This window comes from Eschrichtius robustus, chromosome 3, assembly GCF_028021215.1.
Source record: "Eschrichtius robustus isolate mEscRob2 chromosome 3, mEscRob2.pri, whole genome shotgun sequence".
In the NCBI taxonomy this organism is placed as follows: domain Eukaryota; kingdom Metazoa; phylum Chordata; class Mammalia; order Artiodactyla; family Eschrichtiidae; genus Eschrichtius; species Eschrichtius robustus.
This window is the reverse complement of record NC_090826.1, coordinates 74,820,476-74,838,952: the sequence shown is the minus strand read 5'-3', so window position 1 is coordinate 74,838,952 and position 18,477 is coordinate 74,820,476. Positions and strand designations below refer to the sequence as shown.

The 18,477-nt window shown below is 42.8% G+C and overlaps 1 protein-coding gene across 5 annotated transcripts in view; it reads left to right on the top strand.

Moving 5' to 3' along the window:
* Positions 1–18,477, top strand: part of MCOLN2 (mucolipin TRP cation channel 2) — a 62,614-nt gene that overhangs the window by 20,109 nt on the left and 24,028 nt on the right. For all 5 annotated transcript variants that reach the window (XM_068540216.1, XM_068540218.1, XM_068540215.1 and 2 more), the window contains exons 3-8: positions 2,406–2,579; positions 4,327–4,480; positions 11,175–11,259; positions 11,364–11,460; positions 13,198–13,297; positions 18,031–18,143. In XM_068540216.1, coding sequence (XP_068396317.1) covers positions 2,406–2,579; positions 4,327–4,480; positions 11,175–11,259; positions 11,364–11,460; positions 13,198–13,297; positions 18,031–18,143 — 723 coding nt within the window. The remainder of the gene's footprint in view (positions 1–2,405; positions 2,580–4,326; positions 4,481–11,174; positions 11,260–11,363; positions 11,461–13,197; positions 13,298–18,030; positions 18,144–18,477) is intronic.

The following is an 18,477-nucleotide window of genomic DNA, read 5'->3' as shown; positions in this document are numbered from 1 at the left end:
TTCTTTAACAGGAGTCCTAAAGTCAGATTTTTCAGCAGATGGAACTCCTGTAACATAATAAATAAAAATGACTTTGGATTTAGGCCTGGCTTTCATTCTAGTTAGGTGTCTTGGGCAGTGTAATGAGACTAAATCTCAGTTTCCACATATGTAAAGTGGGGTTAACAGTATTAACATTTTCATAAGATTGTTGTGTTAGTAAGTGAGATAGTGCATGTAAAGCAGTTAGTACAGTGCCTGGAGTGTGATAATTGCTGTAAAGTGGTAACTATTTTTAATTACTTAGCCTTTTTAAAAAGTCGGGCAAAATTTAAAAGATAAAAAATACAGGGACTTCCCTGGTGGCGCAGTGGTTAAGAATCCGCCTGCCAGTGCAGGGGACAAGGGTTCGATCCCTGGTCCGGGAAGATCCCACATGCTGCAGAGCAACTAAGCCCGTGTGCCACAACTACTGAGCCTGTGCTCTAGAGCCCGTGCTCCGCAACAAGAGAAGCCATTGCAATGAGAAGCCTGTACACCACAACGAATAGTATCCCCCGCTCGCCGCAACTAGAGAAAGCCCGCATGCAGCAACGAAGACCCAACTCAGCCAAAAATAAAAATAAATTAAATAAATTAAAAAAAAGTACAAATCACTAAAAAAATTATGTAAGTTTGCATGTGCAAATTAACATTTGTTTCATCTGAAAGGTCTGGTTGTTGAACCGTGGAGTGACAGCAGGTAACACAAATGTCAAGGTCATCTTGTTGAACTTGCTGGTTTCACACATGATAGCAGAGTCCCAAATTGTTTGGGTGACTTAGCATGGTGAAGGTTTGGGTTAAGTTTTCTGGACTCTCATTGTCTTATAAAGCAGATGAGGAGATAAAGTGGGTAGATGGGGAAGGGTGTGTGGGACAGGGTTTATAAAGGTTTGACTTCTGCCATGGCATGTGTGTGTCTGTATGTGTGTTGATGTGAGAAGGAGAGAGAGCGAGAGCAGCAGGGCACATGTGAGGGTGTACATGTGAGAGAGGGTGTGTGAGAGTGAGTGCGAAAGAGTACGTGACAGAGCGTGTGTTTGAGTGTGAGTGGAGAGAGAGGCTGTTTATGTGTGGAATTTCCTGGGTTTTGGGGGTAAACATTTAGTGCCTGCTAATTTTCCCTACTTGTTGGATTCCAAGAAGCAAACTTAAGGGCAGAAAGAATACATTCACTCCTGGTGAAGAGAGCCCTCGGCATCTAACCCTGTACTGTGATACAGTATAAGGGGGAATAAGTAGGAGTTTTATCACAAGAAGGTGGGTGCTTGGTGACAATGTTTGGGTCGACATCATGGAGGTGGAGCGACCCCTGTTATCCTTTGTGGTGCTTTGATGCTGTAGATCTTGGAGTCAGGAACTCTTAGGTGTAAATCTCATACGAGTTCTTGCAGAGCTAGAGGAATTGAATTCCTTTGACGACAATTACCTCTTAGCTGGAGGAAGTACTATACAGGCCGCTTTTCAGAAACGTTCTTCAAAAGCCACGTGCAAAGCATTGTTATGATTTTTTAAAATACTTACAATTTCTAAATGTGAAATCATTTAGATTTAACTGTCCAATAGTAGTCAAGCACGTGAATTAGTGGTTTACTAAGCACAGTTGACCCTTGAACATAGCAGGTTGGAACCACACAGGTTCACTTATACGAGGATGTATTTCAGTAGTAAATACTACAGTGCTACATGATCCACGATCCATGGTTGGTTGAATCCTCGAATTCGCAGGGCGGACTATAAATTATACTTGGATTAACCCCTGCATTGTTCAAGGCTCAAATGTCCATCAGTTTTGAAAACAATAAATTTGAAATGCAAGTATAAGAAAAATAGATTCATATTAGATAACCAACCAGGACCTACTGTACAGCACAGGGAACTGTACTCAATATCTTGTAATAACCCGTAATGGAAGAGAATATAAAAAAGAATATATATATATATATAATTGAATCACTTTGCTATACATCTGAAGCTATCGCAACGTTGTAAATCAACTATATTTCAATAAAAAATTTTTTGAAAAGAGAAAAATAGCAAAACTATAAAAAAAGAAAAAGAAAAATGGATTCAGACTTAACTGATTTGGATTCCTCCTCCCTCGTCTCCTTCTCCATCATTAAAGGCCAGTAAGGTTGTTAGTCATTGGGAGTGGTCATTTCTTCTAATTTTAGGCTATTTTGAATTGCTGATTTAGCTTGATGAGGTTATTTCTGGGGGGGAAAGAATTCCTGTATTTTGACATTGATATGATTAGTAAAAACCAAAGCAGTGAGATTTTTCTGGCTGATGTTTATAGGTGAGGATTCAGGATAATAAGAAGGCATTTGCCTCCCCTGGTAAATGGTAAAATTCATATACTTCTGTTTGATTTTCTTTCCTAGCTTGTTCGTTTTGGTTTAAGTAACCAGCTGGTGGTTGCTTTCAAAGAAGAAAACACTGTTGCTTTTAAGCACTTGTTTTTGAAAGGATATTCTGGTGTAGATGAAGATGAATACAGTTGCAGTATATATACTCAAGAGGACACCTATGAGAGCATCTATTTTGCTATTAGTCAGGCAAGTATTTTGCTGTGATTTACCTATACTTTGAGAATATGTTGATCCTTGACCTTGTTGTCTTAGCAAAGAAAAAAATTATACATATATTAACATATTCTGATTTAAGTTTTGCATAGTCTTCCAAAAAAGTTTATTGCTTTCTGTGGCTACATTTCCACACAATAGATTATGCCTATTTTAAGTTTTTCTTTAAGATTTATGTTTGTATTTATCCCTTCCCACCCACTACTATTGGGAGATTACCACAGATCAAATAGCCAGATAGCTAAAACTAGGCTTATAATCTCAGAAGGTTTGATGAATGAGAGGCCAAATCTAAGATTCTAGCGTCTCAATTTTGATGTCTTAGCATTAATAAGCCTAGCTGAACCTTAAGAATATGGAGTAGGATATGATAATATTTGTGTCTAGGTAGTATTGATAAACCAGATTGGTAGGCCTGGAGAAAATATTTAAAGGAGAGAAATTCTTATTCTTTCTTATTCATTCATTCATTCGTTTACTCATTCAGTAAATATTTGGGTACCTAGTATGTACCAGGTACTGTTCTAGACATTGGGGATATAGCATGAATCAAACAGACAAAACCCCTGTCCTTATAGAGCTTAATTCTAGAGGGGAGAGCCAGACAAATGAAAAGAAGTGAAAAATATAGTACAGAATGCTGACTCCTTGAAAACACCACCAAAACAAACAAACAAACAAAAAAACGCATGTTGAGAAGCAAGACTGAGCTCACTGCTAACAGTGGTGGCAGAGGTGGTCCCTTGACCATTCTCCATAGGTTGTAGAGTGCAAAGTCCGGGTATAGATTTTGAAGTCTGGTTTAAGGCAGGTCTTTCAATGTGGGGGGAGCTGGATAAGAATTGAGTAAAGATCATATGATAGTTTAGGATTGGTGGGCATAACAAGATGCGGGTTTTGGTGGGGTATGTTCAGAGAGTCCTGGGAGTTATTAGACTACATCTTCAAAATGATCATCTATTTAAATGAGGTTTGGGGATGTTCCTGAAGTAAACAATGCAGTTATTTGCAATTTTTGTGTTCCTGGGCAAAAGTGTCCTGGAATAATAAATTCATATTAATGAAGATAGGGGCCAGTAAAGCCCTGGTAGTACAGATAGGCAGATGGTAAAGCTGTGTTAATGTAAGCGGTGGGTGTGGATGGCTTGGGTCCTCAGAGGTATGTTGAAAATGATAACTGGAATAAAGCAGGGGAGGAGCCTGGACTGCCTGGTGGTGCCTGTGCACTGGAGATGGATATTTGCAGTTTTCTTTGGGTGGTAAGGAAAGGCCTCATGGAGGCGGTAATATTTGAGTCAAGGTCTGAAGAAGTGAACCTTGCAGATAGATACCTGGGCTTCTAGGCAGAGGGAACAGCAAAGGCCCCAGGCAGGAGTGTGCCTAGAGAGCTCCAGAACTGCCTGGAGGTCTGTGTGGCTTTGGAGGTGGGGGGGAGGAGCCAGTGGCCAGTAGTGGGCTGGGAGTTCAGAGAGATAGGCAGGACCTTGACTTTGGCTCTGAGTAGGTGGGAGCCTCTGGCTGCACTTTAGTTTCCAGTTCTGTGACGACGCGTGTTTCTACTCAACCCAAGAAAATTACCTTGTGGTGTTTTACATTGGGGAGTTCTATTGAGATATATGAGACAAACAATAAAAAATAGCTAAAAGTATATTCCATGTGCTGTAACTTCTGATGAAACTTGTTAAGCTCATAAGTGTCTTTATTTAACTATTTTTAATAGTTTCATCGGCTAAGGAATTTATCTCTGGGGACCCTTGGTTATGGAGAAAATGAAGACAACAGAATTGGATTAAAAGTCTGTAAGCAACATTACAAGAAAGGGACCATGTTTCCTTCTAATGAGACGCTAAATATTGACAGCGACATTGAAATAGGTAATACAGTGATAATTTCATTACATGTCTTTATCATCTTCTGGGGTAAGAGCAAAAAACACCCTCGTGCGCTGGCAGCCCAAATGAAACAACTTTGCTTTTGTGACGGCTGACCTGTCTGAGGCTTTAACATTTGCCTGCAAAGGGCTTTGGCTCAGGAAACTATGGGTCTGCTGTGACAGGACCAGGAACATTTGTGGATCTCTTTGGTGCAACTCAAGACTGTTGGTTTTGTGGGTAAATGCACAGGTGTTTCCTGTTTGTTTAATTTTTTCCCTCCGTGAGGGGGTGATTAGGCTTTTTGAAAAAAAATGAGTCTGTATTTGTTAAATGAAACAATGTGAGCTAAAATGCTTGGTACTCTTGCTTTTATCATTTGTTAAATATATTCATGCTCTTCAAAGGTGAATTGTGATTAATAACTCATTTTCTCTGTTTGGAGATTGTTTGGCAAAAAGTTAACATCTAATCAAGTAGAATTGTTTTGTGACATTCTGTTAAGAATTTAAAAGCATACCATATATAAATGCAAAGTATTTGACTTGAGGCTCTGAAGGTTTTGTCTTTCATTCAACAAACCTTGGTGTACAGTTATCACACCTAAAGCACTCCCTGTTTTATGAACTGGGGTTGCAGAGATTAACCAGTCATGGCTCCTCAAGTAGCTAACAGGTCAGAAATCGGGGTCCTAGTAGCAGTGTAAATTTGGAGTGGTTTTATTAAAAAGAGAGCTCCAGAGTTCATTTGACCATATTTCCTATAACCCGATTTTAAGGTGCCTTGGTAATACAATAGAAGAACACCCCTGTCAAACAAAGGTTCTAATTCTTTTTCCACAGGCTACCTGTTTAGAATCCTTTCATGAGTAAATGTGTCCTACCCTCTTGACTCTAAAAGAAACAGCCCATAAGCCAGCACTGTCAGGGTCCCCAGGTTGCTTCCAGAGACCCATCAGTAGCTTGGTTCTGTGGCCAGCAGCCTTGAAATGTCCCTTATCTTATTGCCCTGCAGGCTGTGCTATCCTGAGATGTGTGTGGTAGTCGGTCTGCAGGGGCTGATCCAGTTTCACCCTGCATCTTTCTCCTGAGCTGTCAGCTGTGCTCCCCGCCGTGGGCAGTTCCTGTAACTGGGGAGGTGGAGCTGAAAGCTTGTGCAGTGACCCTCTGCTCCAAATGAGCCATGGCCACTTGTCCTCTTACAAATGTGAGCCTTAATTGGATGAATCATACGACTATTTTCCAGTGATTCATTTCTTGTTTCCCTCAACTGCTTTTTCTTGGAAAATTGATGAAATAAATGTGGCCAAAGTCAGTTATCAGTGGCTAGGCGAGACAGAGCAGAAAGCAGGATTTATTCCCTGACCATTGGACAGTGGTGTCCTTGGTCATTTCCTTTCCATCATATGGAATATTTTTAACCAAATGGAGAGAAGTTGACTATTAATTTGACTTTATTTTAAGAGAGACTGTTGAAGCAAGCTAATTATATTTTTTGACTTATTAAATTAAATATAACTTATCAAAGAGAACTTTTTGATGTATCTATTCAAAAGGTGTAAAAAATAATCTTAAAAATGCTTGATACTGGATTTTAGACTTTCTTGTCTTGGACACATTGGAGGACGCCTGCAGACGGTATAAATAGGGATTGAGTTTGACTTCATTGGTGTGGCATTATAGTTTAAATAGGTGAATTAGCAGAAGCTGTTCTAGTTTACCTATTTATGAATTTTTCAGTATCTTTATGATTAAGAGAAGCATCCTTCAGTGTGCTCAGTGCAGAGATCTGCCTATGTGCTGCTTTCCTGGTGGGTTTATGTTTAGCTGCATGACTGATTGTCCAGTTCAAGCTAAGGGTTTCCCCTAATTCATGCTGAGGGCATATCCCTCTGTCCCTGCCTCTAGACCTATAGCTTTACAGTTCAGCTTCACTGGGGGTACTGTAACGAATCCTGTTAAAAAAAATTTTTTTTTACAACATCTAGATGGATATCATTCTAATACAGCGTTTTACTTTCTATAATGCAGATTTTGAATTTCTTATCTTCTCCTTTCCACGTATTCTTAGCATGAAGCATTATGACCATTTCATCATTTTACCTGTCATTTTAAGAACATGTTGAATCCACCCTCCCTTCGTCTCTGAGAGGGTTGTTATTTCGTTTGCTGGAGTGTTCTGCCTTGTAAATGAGATTCATTTGAGTGTTGAGGCTGCTACTCCAGTATCAGTTTGTTCTGCTTGAGGTTTGATGTTTTACTCAGGGCCTTTGCCATTCTTTAAAAAAAAAAATCTCAGTTCTTAGGTTTTGCTGCCACCAGGTGCTTGGTGGCCTCGTTAGCAATGACTGGAGCATGAGGTATGGCAGACTCCAGAGAGCTCTGAATGTGTATGCAGCTGAAGTGTAGTTCTCCTATTACAATTACAGAATATGAATAATCAAATAGACTTTTATAAGGCAAGTTTTACAGATAGTGTAACATTAACTAACATGTGCTATCATATTTCTCTGAATCTGTCATCAATTTTTAAAAAACTCATCTGTTCTGTAAACATTTGAAAGTGAAAAAAATTAATGTCTTTTTTCATTTTTTAAAAAATTTTTATTGGCGTATAGTTGCTTTACCATATTGTGTTAGTGTATACTGTACAGCGAAGTGAATTAATGTCTTAGAATGAATGAAATACAGGAGAAAAAGACCTCGGACAGTATCTGGCACACAGATTTTTAACACATTCCTCCTTCTTTCAGAATACAGTCATTTACCCAGATAAGTTTAATTTAACTATTATTTTTTCCTTTTCCTTTACTTTAGAATAAGAATGTTAAAGGTAGAAGGGCCTTAAATAGCCTCAGTTTGGCCTTCTCTTTACAGTTGAGGAAACTGATGTTCAGTCAAGCTTGGTGACTAGGCCAAGGTCATGCAGTGATTTAGTGACCGTGGGTCTTTGCTACTCTAAACCCGGTACCATGGGCATCACCCAGGAGCTTGTGAGACATGCAGAATCTCCAGGCCCCCCTAGACCTGCAGAATCCATATTTGCATCTTAACGAGATCCCTGAATGACATATACGCATATTAAGCTTGGGAAGCGCCGGCTCAGTACTCTGCAGCTGAAGGTCTTTGACTTCACACAGACCTCTCTTTTACCAACTTCACACATTTTATACTGTCCATCACCATCGGCCTTCAGTGCCCCCTGTACCAGCTTGGACACCCCTGTCCATCAGTATCACTCCCTTACAAAAGCGGTTCGGGTGCTTGCCTCTCCCTTCTTTCTCACCTGGATCCTGCCGGCCGTCACCAGGGTCCTCCGTGGCCGAGCCCCGGTGCCCCAGCTGCTGATACCTCCTGGAGAAACGGGCCAGGGCAGAACACACGCTCACACGGCCACACATCTGCAAGCCTCCGCACACAGCACCTCCAGCAGGCTTCCCGTCAGCCCGGGGCTGCAGAGGTGAGGCCACGACCAAAGGCCTCCCGCAGCACCAGGGCCCACCCCTTTCAGCTCTGCGAAGTCGCCTCCCTCTCTCTGCACCCAAATTCACCTCTCTGAGCTCAGTTCCTCCCTGAGTTCCAGACTCCTCCTCCATTCAGCCGGCTGCTTGACAGGCCACGTGACAACCCCCGCTGTGACTCTAATAGGGACTTCAAACCTGCTGTGCCCAAAACAGAACATTTCAAGCCTCCTCCACCCCCCACCCCTGGCTCAACCTGTTTCTTTCTACTCTTGCCCATCTCAGAAAACGAAACCAACATTTTCACATCATGCCATCATATTCCCAGTTGCTCAAGCCCCAAACTCAAATGTGTTGGTTTCTCCATTTCCATTGCCACCTCTGTAGTCCAAGCCGCTGCCACTCTTGCTTGGACTGGTCTCCACCCCCTGCCCTGCCCCTCAGCAACCAGAATGATATTTTTTAAAAAATTGGCTAAGTTGGGACATCTCATTCCCTGGCCTAAAAACCGCTAGTGGCTTCCCATCTTTTTAGAATAAAACCCGCAAGTCGCTGTAGGACCGGCCACCCGCCTGCCTCTCCAAGCCCCCGCTTCCCTGGTCCTGCCTCCTTGCTGTTTGTTGAACAAGTCAGGCTCTTTCTTGCCTGGGACTTAGTGCTCACTTTTGTCCTGCCCGGAGTGCTCCCCCTGGATTTGTGCTCAGCTGGGTCTACTTCCTCCCTCAGGTGTCGGTTTAAACAGCCCCAGCGCCTCAGAGCCCTTCCCAATAGTTCTCCTCAGGTAGGGCCTCCCCACCCACTTAACCTCCATCACTTCACTGTGTCTTGGCAGTACTGTGCACACTGTGAAATTGTCTTATGTATATTTTTTCACTCTTGGTTTATCTCCCCCACTACAGTGTGAGCTCCATACAGACCTCGTCTGTCTCGTTCATTGCTCTACGTTCAGTGCCTGGCACAATGCCTGGCCCCTGAAAGCTTTCAGTAAATATTTACTGAATAAGTGAATGAGTCAGGTAGGGAGCCTGGGCCTTTTGAGTTTCCGAAATAGGTGCTCAGAGGCCAGCCTCATCAGTGTACTGGTGAAGAGCTCAGGCTCTGGAGCTGAGCACATGTGGATTTAAATTCTGGTTGGCCACCAGCTAGCTGTGTGACTTTGAGGAAGTTTCTTGGCCTCTCTGTGCCTTGGTTTGTCCATCTGTAAAATGGCAACAATAGTGTATCTCTCACAAGGTTGCTTCGGGGGTTAAACAGGATGATGCATTAAATGAGAGAACCTATAAAGCCCCGAGCACAGTGCCTGGCAGAGAGTAAGTCCCTGTATGTTTTTGCTATCTTTATCATCCTGTCTTTAGTTTCCTATAAAAAAAGTTTCTTTTGATCAACTGCCCTCACTGTATCAATCAAGGCCCAGTCAGGAAAACCAACATTGAATTGTTTCTTGATACTAATGGTCCATTTGCCAAACACAGAGAGGCACCCCCTCTGACACCTGCCTTTCTTAAATATTGTGGCTGTTGAGTTGTCCATTCAGCTCCGTGTCCTTGTTTTTGGCCCAGGATGCCTGATTGTCATAAAGTGTAAGTGTGTCCTCCGTATTTTGAGTGTCCTATATACTAGGCAATGGGTGTTCAACAGCCACAGCAGTTGTGCCCTTGCTCTCAAGGACCTTATCTTCTAGTTGAGGAGATAGATAAGCAAATAAAGAGTCAAACTGTGAGAGAAGATTCTCAGAGAACAAGTCATAGGGCCTACCCGGGTTCTCAAGCACCTACTGAGTGTCGGGCACTGCAGGAGGCCCTAACTTTTCCATTTTTGAGGCAGCACAAAGGGGGCAGCAGCAGCCCAGGTGAGAGTCAGCCAGACTGGTTCACACCAGTTCTGGCATCAGGGCTGAGTGACCTTGAAGGGCGTTGACCATGAAAGGTGTTCATTGTCTCCAGACCTCCTCTGTTTCCTGCCAAGGTGTTAGGCTACATAATAATGAGACTAATTTTTATGTGCGGCTCTTGGAATCATTCTTTTACAGTTTACAGCTCATAATTTATTTTTATTTGAATACAGTCTAAGTTCCTTTCTTTCTCTTAATTTTTTTTTTTTTTTTGGAAAAGTATCGGACTAAACAGAAAAGTTGCCAAATAGCACAAAGATGTCCTTGTATACCTTCCATCTAACTTTCCCAAATGCAAACATTTTACCACATTTGCTTTATCATTCTTTCTACATAAAAAAAATTTCTCCTGAAATATACGAGACTAAGGTGCAGACACAATGCCCCTACCTCTAAATACTTGTGTGCATCTCCCCAAACAAGAGCATGCTCCTTATAACCACCGAACAGTGCTCAAAAGCATGAGTTAACATGGATGTGATACTGTAATCTACAAACCCTATTCATATTTCATCAATTGCCCTAACATTATCTATCGCAAAAGCCATGCCTAACCTCCCTGGTCCAAGATCACATATTGCATTTAGTTGTCATGTATCTTTAGTCTCCTATAATCTGGAGAAAAATTGAGTTCTTGGCTTTTTTTTTTTTTTTTTTTTTTTTTTTTTAATGATCTTGACATTTTTAAAGAGTAGAATGTCCCTCCCTTGAGTTTTCCTGTTTTTCTTTTTTTTTTTTTTTTTAATTAATTAATTTATTTTTGGCTGTGCTGGGTCTTTGTTGCTGCACGTGGGCTTTCTCTAGTTGCGGCAAGCAGGGGCTACTCTTTGTTGTGGCGCGTGGGCTTCTCATTGCCGTGGCTTCTCTTTGCTGCGGAGCACGGGCTCTAGGCACGTGGGTTTCCGTAGTTATGGCGCACGGTCTTAGTTGCTCCATGGCATGTGGGATCTTCCCAGACCAGGGGTCGAACCCGCGTCGCCTACATTGGCAGGCGGATTCTTAACCCCCACGCCACCAGGGAAGCCCCTAGTTTTCCTGTTTCTTTGTGCCTAGATTGAGGTTACGCATTTGGGGCAGAAATACCACCCAAATGGTACGTTATTTCAGGAGGCACATGATGTCTCTTTATCTCAATCCTGGTGATGTTAACTTTGATCACGTGGCTAGGATGGGCTCTGCCAGGTTCCCCACTGTAAAGTTACTGGTCTCCCTGTTGTGATTAATAAGTATTCTGTGGAGAGATCCTTTGGAACTTGTTGAGTCTCCTGCTCTCATCACACTTCGGCCCACTGGTTTTGGCATCTGATTCTTGCCTGACAGTCACTGTGGTTTTTTCATGGCCCTAGACTGCATTCACCTAGACCTGCAGACCCTCTCCAAGAACCCTCAGGACTGGAAGAACTCATCATTCTTCAGACTGGAATTTTATCGGTAAATATGCTTTAAAGTCTCATTGCGCAGGAGACGTAGATGGGGAAAGGAGAGTAGGGTAGAAAGACTGTGGCAATTTATACCTTGTAATATTTTTTATTCAGCCTCTTGCAAGTTGAAATCTCCTTTCATCTCAAAGGCATTGACCTGCAGACGATTCATTCCCGAGAGCTACCAGACTGTTACATCTTTCAGAATACGGCAAGTGTCTATTTTACTAAGCCATTTAATCATTTTTCTCTACTCCTTTTGTAGGTGCAGAGTGCAAAGCACATCTGCCTATAGATGTGTTTGATGCAGTTGTGTTTAAAACAGTTTTAATGCCACTTTATAGCATCGTTGGTCTAGAGGCCATGACTTCTAAAAATGATACAAGCCCATTCCAACTTTTTAAAACTAGATTTTTGAGTTGAAAAGAGTTTTCAAAGTGGACTTTGACTTCCTACTCTCGTAATACATTTTTAAAAATAGCTTATGACCTGTGTTTTAAGTGCCTATGATGTTTTTCCTACCTTCGAAGGAAGGTCTTTGCAAATGTTGTAGCAAATGTTTTCAGACCTCAAGGCAGAAAGTGCCCCCTTGGTCTGAAGGCCAATCTGCAAAGGATCAGTTGCTGCAGCTTTTATTTTGGGAGGGGCAGGCATGTGCCATGGACTTCCTTCCTCCCTTCCTTCCTTCCTTCTTTCCTTCCTTCCTTCCTTTGTCCCTCCCTCCCTCCATTACTCCCTTCCTCTCTCCCTCCCTTCCTTCTTTCATGTTTCTTGATGGGCAGAGCTGAATGCTCAATTGGACGTTATACGTAGCTGCTGTTTTAGCAATTCAGAAGCATGCTTCATTCAACAACAATCGCTAAATGCTCAATGAGTCCCTACGAGGCAGCAGGCAAGTTGCCATGCTCTAGAGGTACCATGGCCCTCAGGAAGCTTACAGCCTAGTGGAAGAGATAGAAAAACAAGTCAACAAAAAAATTAAAGTAATTATAAATTGTGACATGTAGTAAGGAAGAATGTCTCCTCCAGAGAGTAGCATGATTAATCTCCCTGGGGTGACCCACACATTACAAAACGCATTATGAAATCCAAGGCAAGGCAAAGAGCTTGGAGAGCTGAACGTATATGTGATCTATGATTAAACCCACAGGTGCCTGAACATCTTTGAGCATAAGCCACGTGCACATTACACATTCTCAGTGTAATCTAAGAATATCGTTATGACCAAACCAGAGATTCGAGAATTAAGCTATACAGACCTCATTTCTATACCTATGAGCTAGGACCAAACTTCCACTAGCCCTGGCATTCAAGGCCTCATTTTCCCCCAGGAAAGCCCCTAAAATACTCTGCATATTTCACTTATAAACTTTAAATGCTTGAAACATAATGTGGAAGATTGAGGGCATTTGGAAATCTTAAATTCAACCCATAACCCTGGAGCAATCTTTGCCACTTCTGAAAGCACATGTAGCACTTCTGAAAGCACATGTAGCACTTCTGAGAACATATATATAGCGTTTGAAGCAAATAGAAAAATAATTTCTAGCCTAGTAAAAATCTAGAGTTTCATACCCAAAGGACTAAAAATTAAGGCAAATGCTTGTAAATTCCATTCAGTGTAATAAATGAGGTCTTTGTGTTCTCTCGTCAAAAATTGGTGGTGAATTCTCATTTTTGTTCTTTGGACAGGTTGGCTGTTTTGCTTTAGAATTTCTCTGAATCAGAATGTGCTTTTAGTAGAATTTCATGTATTCCCCCTTTGGACCACAGTTTTTCATTAATAATAGGAAGTTGTGAAGGAATCATGTGATGAGGACATTTTCATCAGTCTAACTCTCTTTGGATCAGCACGCTATCTGGATGCCATTGATATTTTAAGCAGAATTGATCTAACCAGTCATACTTTCTGCTGGGCCATAACCTCGTCATCAATTTGTGTCTCCAGATTATCTTTGACAATAAAGCTCACAGTGGCAAAATCAAAATCTACTTTGACAGTGACGCTAACATCGAGGAATGTAAGGACTTGAACATCTCCGGATCTAGTAAGTATGTTATATGCTTGCCCATTGTGGATTATGGAAGATTTTTATCACTTCATTTTGGGATTTGGGGTATATAAATGGTTTGTTTGGATGATGATAAGAATAAAGGGCTCCAAAAAACCACACTTTGAGCATTCGCTTCTGTTAAGCATACCCCGAAGCTTTGCATTTTTGTTCAATTCAGCAAATGTTGATTACAGACCTTGTAGGAGAGGTCATGTGGCCCAGCAGTTAAGAGCAGTTTCTGGAGCCAGACTAGCTGGGTTCGAGTTTTGGTTCTGTTTCCTGTGCCTGTGATCTTGGACACATTGCTTGACCTCTCTGTGTCTCAGGGTCCTTCTCCGCAAAATGGAGGTAATAATAGTACTTACCTTCCGGGATGTTGAGTATTAAATGAGTATGTAAAGCAGAGCACTGAGAACAACAGTTGACACACAGTAATTGTAGGCGCTCTGGAAAAGAAAGAAAACGCCTTCGTGAGGGGCACTGGCATGCTTATAAAATCTCTAGCGTGTCCTGACTAGGAGTAAGTGGTGGAGGCACAGAAGATATGAGGATCAAGAAAGCAAAGGTTCCTTTTGATGGGGACAGAGTGAGACATAGAGTCCAGCAATGCTTCTTGGAGAAGGTATGATTTGATCTGAGCCTGTGACAGTGGAGTGGGATCAAGGCCTTCAGAGCCTAGAGAGCAGCCTGGACAAACCTGGGTCATTTACTCAGTCATTACTCAGGAAATACCTCCTGATCCACAGCCAAAAGTGGGCTACTCAGACCCCATTCTCACTGGGGGGTGGGGTGGGTGGGGGTTGGGATGATGTTAATGATGGGTGATCAGTATTTTTTCATTTACAAGTTTTGTTTAACTGAACCTGCCTTTGACCAGATTATCAGAACAAAATAAAATGTAAAATACCTGTGGTTCCTAACTATTTTATATTAGTTTTAAATTAGACTCAGTTTGTGGCCTGTTGCTTTTCGGTTGCATAATATGTCCTGATGATTTTGAAGTTTTCGCTTTTTAGTCCCATTAGCTGACTCCAGCCTCTCATCAGAGTACACAGTTTTAGTTTCTGTTAAAAAGTGGGTACTCTTCCTCAGCAGACACAATCTCCCCAGCAGAAACACGCAGGTCAGACACGTGTCTTCCAAGTCCGAGTGTAGGCTGCAGCCATTTTATGTGATAAAAGCTAACCCTTGTCATATAGGAAATGTGGTTTGGTATAGTCATTTGACCAAATAAGTTAGTCAGTCAAACACGTTTGCCAGGACAAGGTTTCCTTCCTCTCCACGGGCGTCCTTATAATATTGGGGAGCTGTCCTCGCCTTTGCTCAGAAGAGAGGCGCTCTGGCTCCCTCCTGTGGCCAGTAAGGAGAAACACAATCTCACAGCTAGAAGCACTGACATTTATATATGCTTCTCCCAGGGCTGCGCCATCACTAGGAGAGCACAAATTTAAGATGATGTGACAAGTCTTACAAAGCTGAAGTTTGGAAACCAGCTTAGGAAATGGATTTTTTTTTTTTTTTTCTTGTATAGGAAGCTGTCTGGTGGATTGATTGCCCTGGCTCTGGGGGAGTAGAACAAAGGCAAGGGTGACATCTGGTGGGATCCTTGTGCAATTTGCAAAACATTCTGAGGTTCATTCACATCCATGTGCTTACCTTGAAGCTTCTCTCTCCTTCTTGTCATTACCTATGTTATCTCAAGGTGAAATATAAGGGAATGCGCATTTTTACATACAAACTTGAAGTTGCCTTTTCTGACTTCTAATACCCATGCCCAGTGTGCCACTAATCTTCACATTAACTTGATTTTATAAATGTAGCCATTTGGGCATGGGAGCTGGAGGAGGTAGGTACTGATGGACAGGACTCCCCATTGATGGGTGATGTAAACGTATGTCCCAGGGAAATGGGGTTTAGTAAGTGTGGGAAGCCCTGGTTAGGGTCACACAGGCGGCAGTGGTGGTGTGTGTGGGACTTCTCAGGCCCCCGGAAGGACTGAGTGGGGTAGGATTTTCTTAACCACATCTCCAGAGGCATCTCTCTGGACTAGTGTTATACAAACCCAGGTTTAGGAACTGTTCCTGTGAGAATAGCATAATTTCAGTAGAAGAAGAAAGCAGTTATGATGTTTATAAGATACTTTTTGTAGCCACATCAAACTAGTCTTCTCAATAAATCAAACTGAAACAATACAATACTGATTTCTCTGTTAGGAGGGATGGTTTGTCTTCCTAGTTCTGGGCCTCAGTTTTCTCATCTGTAAATAAGGCCCAATTCAAGTAATCTTAGAAATTTCGTTCTAGTTATAGATCAGAAAGGAAGGTACTCGAGGCTGTTCCTGCATTTTTTAAGATTTCGGTCCCATCTTCCCAAGAACTGCCCCTCTTCCCTCTGCCTCATTCCATGGCTCCTCCCCCAAAAAATGGTCTTGGGTTTTGGTCAGGTTGTTTTCTTATGTACCCATTAGATGGTATCTCCAGATAACTTAAACTTGTGAAGGATAAAATGGCCAAAGGTGGATGTAAGTGCTCCGTACGAGACACTGACAAGCACTCGACAGGGATTGTTTGACCTGATTTCCTGACAGCGCGTGAAGCTGGTACAGCTGTGCTCCCATTTGGTACCCGAGGCATCTGAAGCTTAGCAAGGCTAAATGACTCGCTCAGTGAATTACATTTACTCGCTGGCCATGCTCCTAACCCACTTAGGGTTAGGACGAGGTGCCCTCAGACACCCATGCCATGGTCGCTCACGCCGCCGTTATTTCTAAATCCGTGGACACACTCCCATCTTTCTCTTAAATGCCTTCTCTGCGGAGATGTCGCTGTGGAACACCCTGACTTTAGACTCTCCTGAAGGTTGCCTGTCCCCAGCGCTGCTTCCTTCTCCCCTGGCCTTCCTCTGTCTGGTTCCTGAGTGCATCTCCTCTCCTAATTCCCAAACATTGCCACCCCCGCCTTCCCATCCTTCCTAGTCTGCATTCCGCTCTGTCGTCTGTCTGAGTGGCTGTGTCCACACCCATGGTTTCAGCTGCCACCAAGTTGTCCGCTCTTGGCATGAATGTCCAGACTGAGCTCAGTTGACCCAAGACAGAAAAGGAGTCATTCTTGGTCAGTCCTTCCTTACTCCCTAAGTCCCATTAAAGACCAGGTCGAGTCTCTCTTCTTCATCTTTTGCCACTTTGTGCCTTATCTTTGTGTGCCTTCTCTGCCTCTAACTTCGCTCAGACCTTCACGAGTTCTGACTTAGATTATTCAGTGGTCTTCCTGTGCTCTGCTGGGGTCTCTGCACTTATCTGTAAGCGTACTGAAGCATTATGGGGACACACATAAGCACAGGCACTGTCATGCTGAATAAAACACACCCGGTCCCTGCCTCCCAGAGCCAATCATGTCGGGGGAGGAGATGGACATTGAATGATATAATAATCACTGAGTTTGCTGTTCTTGTGTGCATGGGGCTGCTCCAAGTGCTTTCATGTGTGAACTTATTTAACCCTCACAACAGCCCTATAATATAGGTATTTTTTTCATTCTACCCATTTTTTGGATGAGGAAACTGAGGCAACTTCCCCAAGGCTCCACAGCTTCTGAGTGCAGGGCGGAGATTCAGACCCAGGTCTCAGGCTCCGGAGACCGTGTCCTTTTTCATTTCACACTGTCTCTGTGCTCCTTGCTGTGCTGTCTTTGAAGACACAACTATAAGTTCAGTGACCATCAAGCAGAGGGGAGTAAATGGAGATATAGGTGTGTATACTTATGGACAGGGCTACGATAGGATATTGGGGGGAGGGCTGATGGGGATGGGAATTTAGGGAATTGTCCTGTTCTGTTCTGGGGAGGAAGATACTCAATCTGAAACCCAAGGCTGAATAATCCCCATGTGTGATGGAGAGGGCGTGCTGTTCCAGGCAGAGGGATCGGCATGTGCAAAGTCCCTGAGGCAAGAAAGAGAGAGAGGCGAGAGGGAGGGAGAGAGCTCCAGCGCCTGGTAGGAGCAGGGAAGGAGGAAGAGAGTGGCCTCAGGGTGGGGAAGGTGGGGGCCGGGAGAAAGCAGCAGGCGGCAGGTGATGAGACCACAGCAGGTGAGCTGGGGCCGGGCAGGGGAGAGCCGTGGTTGGGATTTGGGACTATACCATGAAGTCTGAGAGAAGCGAAGGTTACAGTTTCATCTTCCTCCAGTACCTTCCCTGTGTAACTGTGTTCCAAGGTAAAAATCTGATTACTGCTCTCCTTACTTTCATTCTAAGGAGTGATTTTTCCCACATGCAGAAAAAGCGTATTGAACTGTCACTCTTTGCTGGGAAAGTACAGAGTAAGGTTGAGAAGCAGCAATGGGGATTCTGAGTGGTGTGACTTTAAAACGTGTGTTCCCCCATTAATGGAGAGCTTGATGTTTGTTTTTATGTGGAAGAACTCAGAGTATGTCAGTAGTTTTGCCTCTTTTGAATGGAGCCCAAATGGACCACCTTCTACTGAATTCCACTCTATAGTAAATATTTATGAATACACTTTAGTACATCTGTTAAGAATTTATATGTTTTTAAACGTATAACTCGACCTCAGGGAATGATTACATTGTTTGTGAACCTCTGAATGAGTGCAGTGTGATTTGTTTCTGATGTTGAAGCGTTTATCATTTGATCTTATTTTCCAGCTGCCATCTTGTTTGGAAATTATTCCCAAGTAAGGTGTGTTTGACATTTGAATTCTGTTTTCGTTTCTCAGTTCAGAAAAATACTCAGTATGTCCTGGTGTTTGATGCATTTGTCATTGTGATTTGCTTGGCATCTCTTATTCTGTGCACAAGATCCATTGTTCTTGGTCTAAGGTTACGAAAGGTAAGTGTGTGTTGGAATTTCCTCCCTCCCTTCCTGACCTCCGCCTGCAGTTTGTCCAAACAGTGGGGCCTTGACATTGGGTCATCCTGCCCTTTCTGGGACCCTTGACTGAATTGTATTCCTTTGAATGACTGTCCCCCTACGAGGCATTATCAACCTGGGGTGTAGAGAGTGAGTCAAAGCTCCCGGCATGTCAGGTGGAATCAGACAATTATCCTGCTTAAACCTGAGCTAATAAGCACAGATACACAGTGGTGAATGATCAAGCCTTTGAATGCTTCTAGAATAAATGAGACCCTTTTAAATTCAGGAGTGATCTTAAGAACAGAGTAAT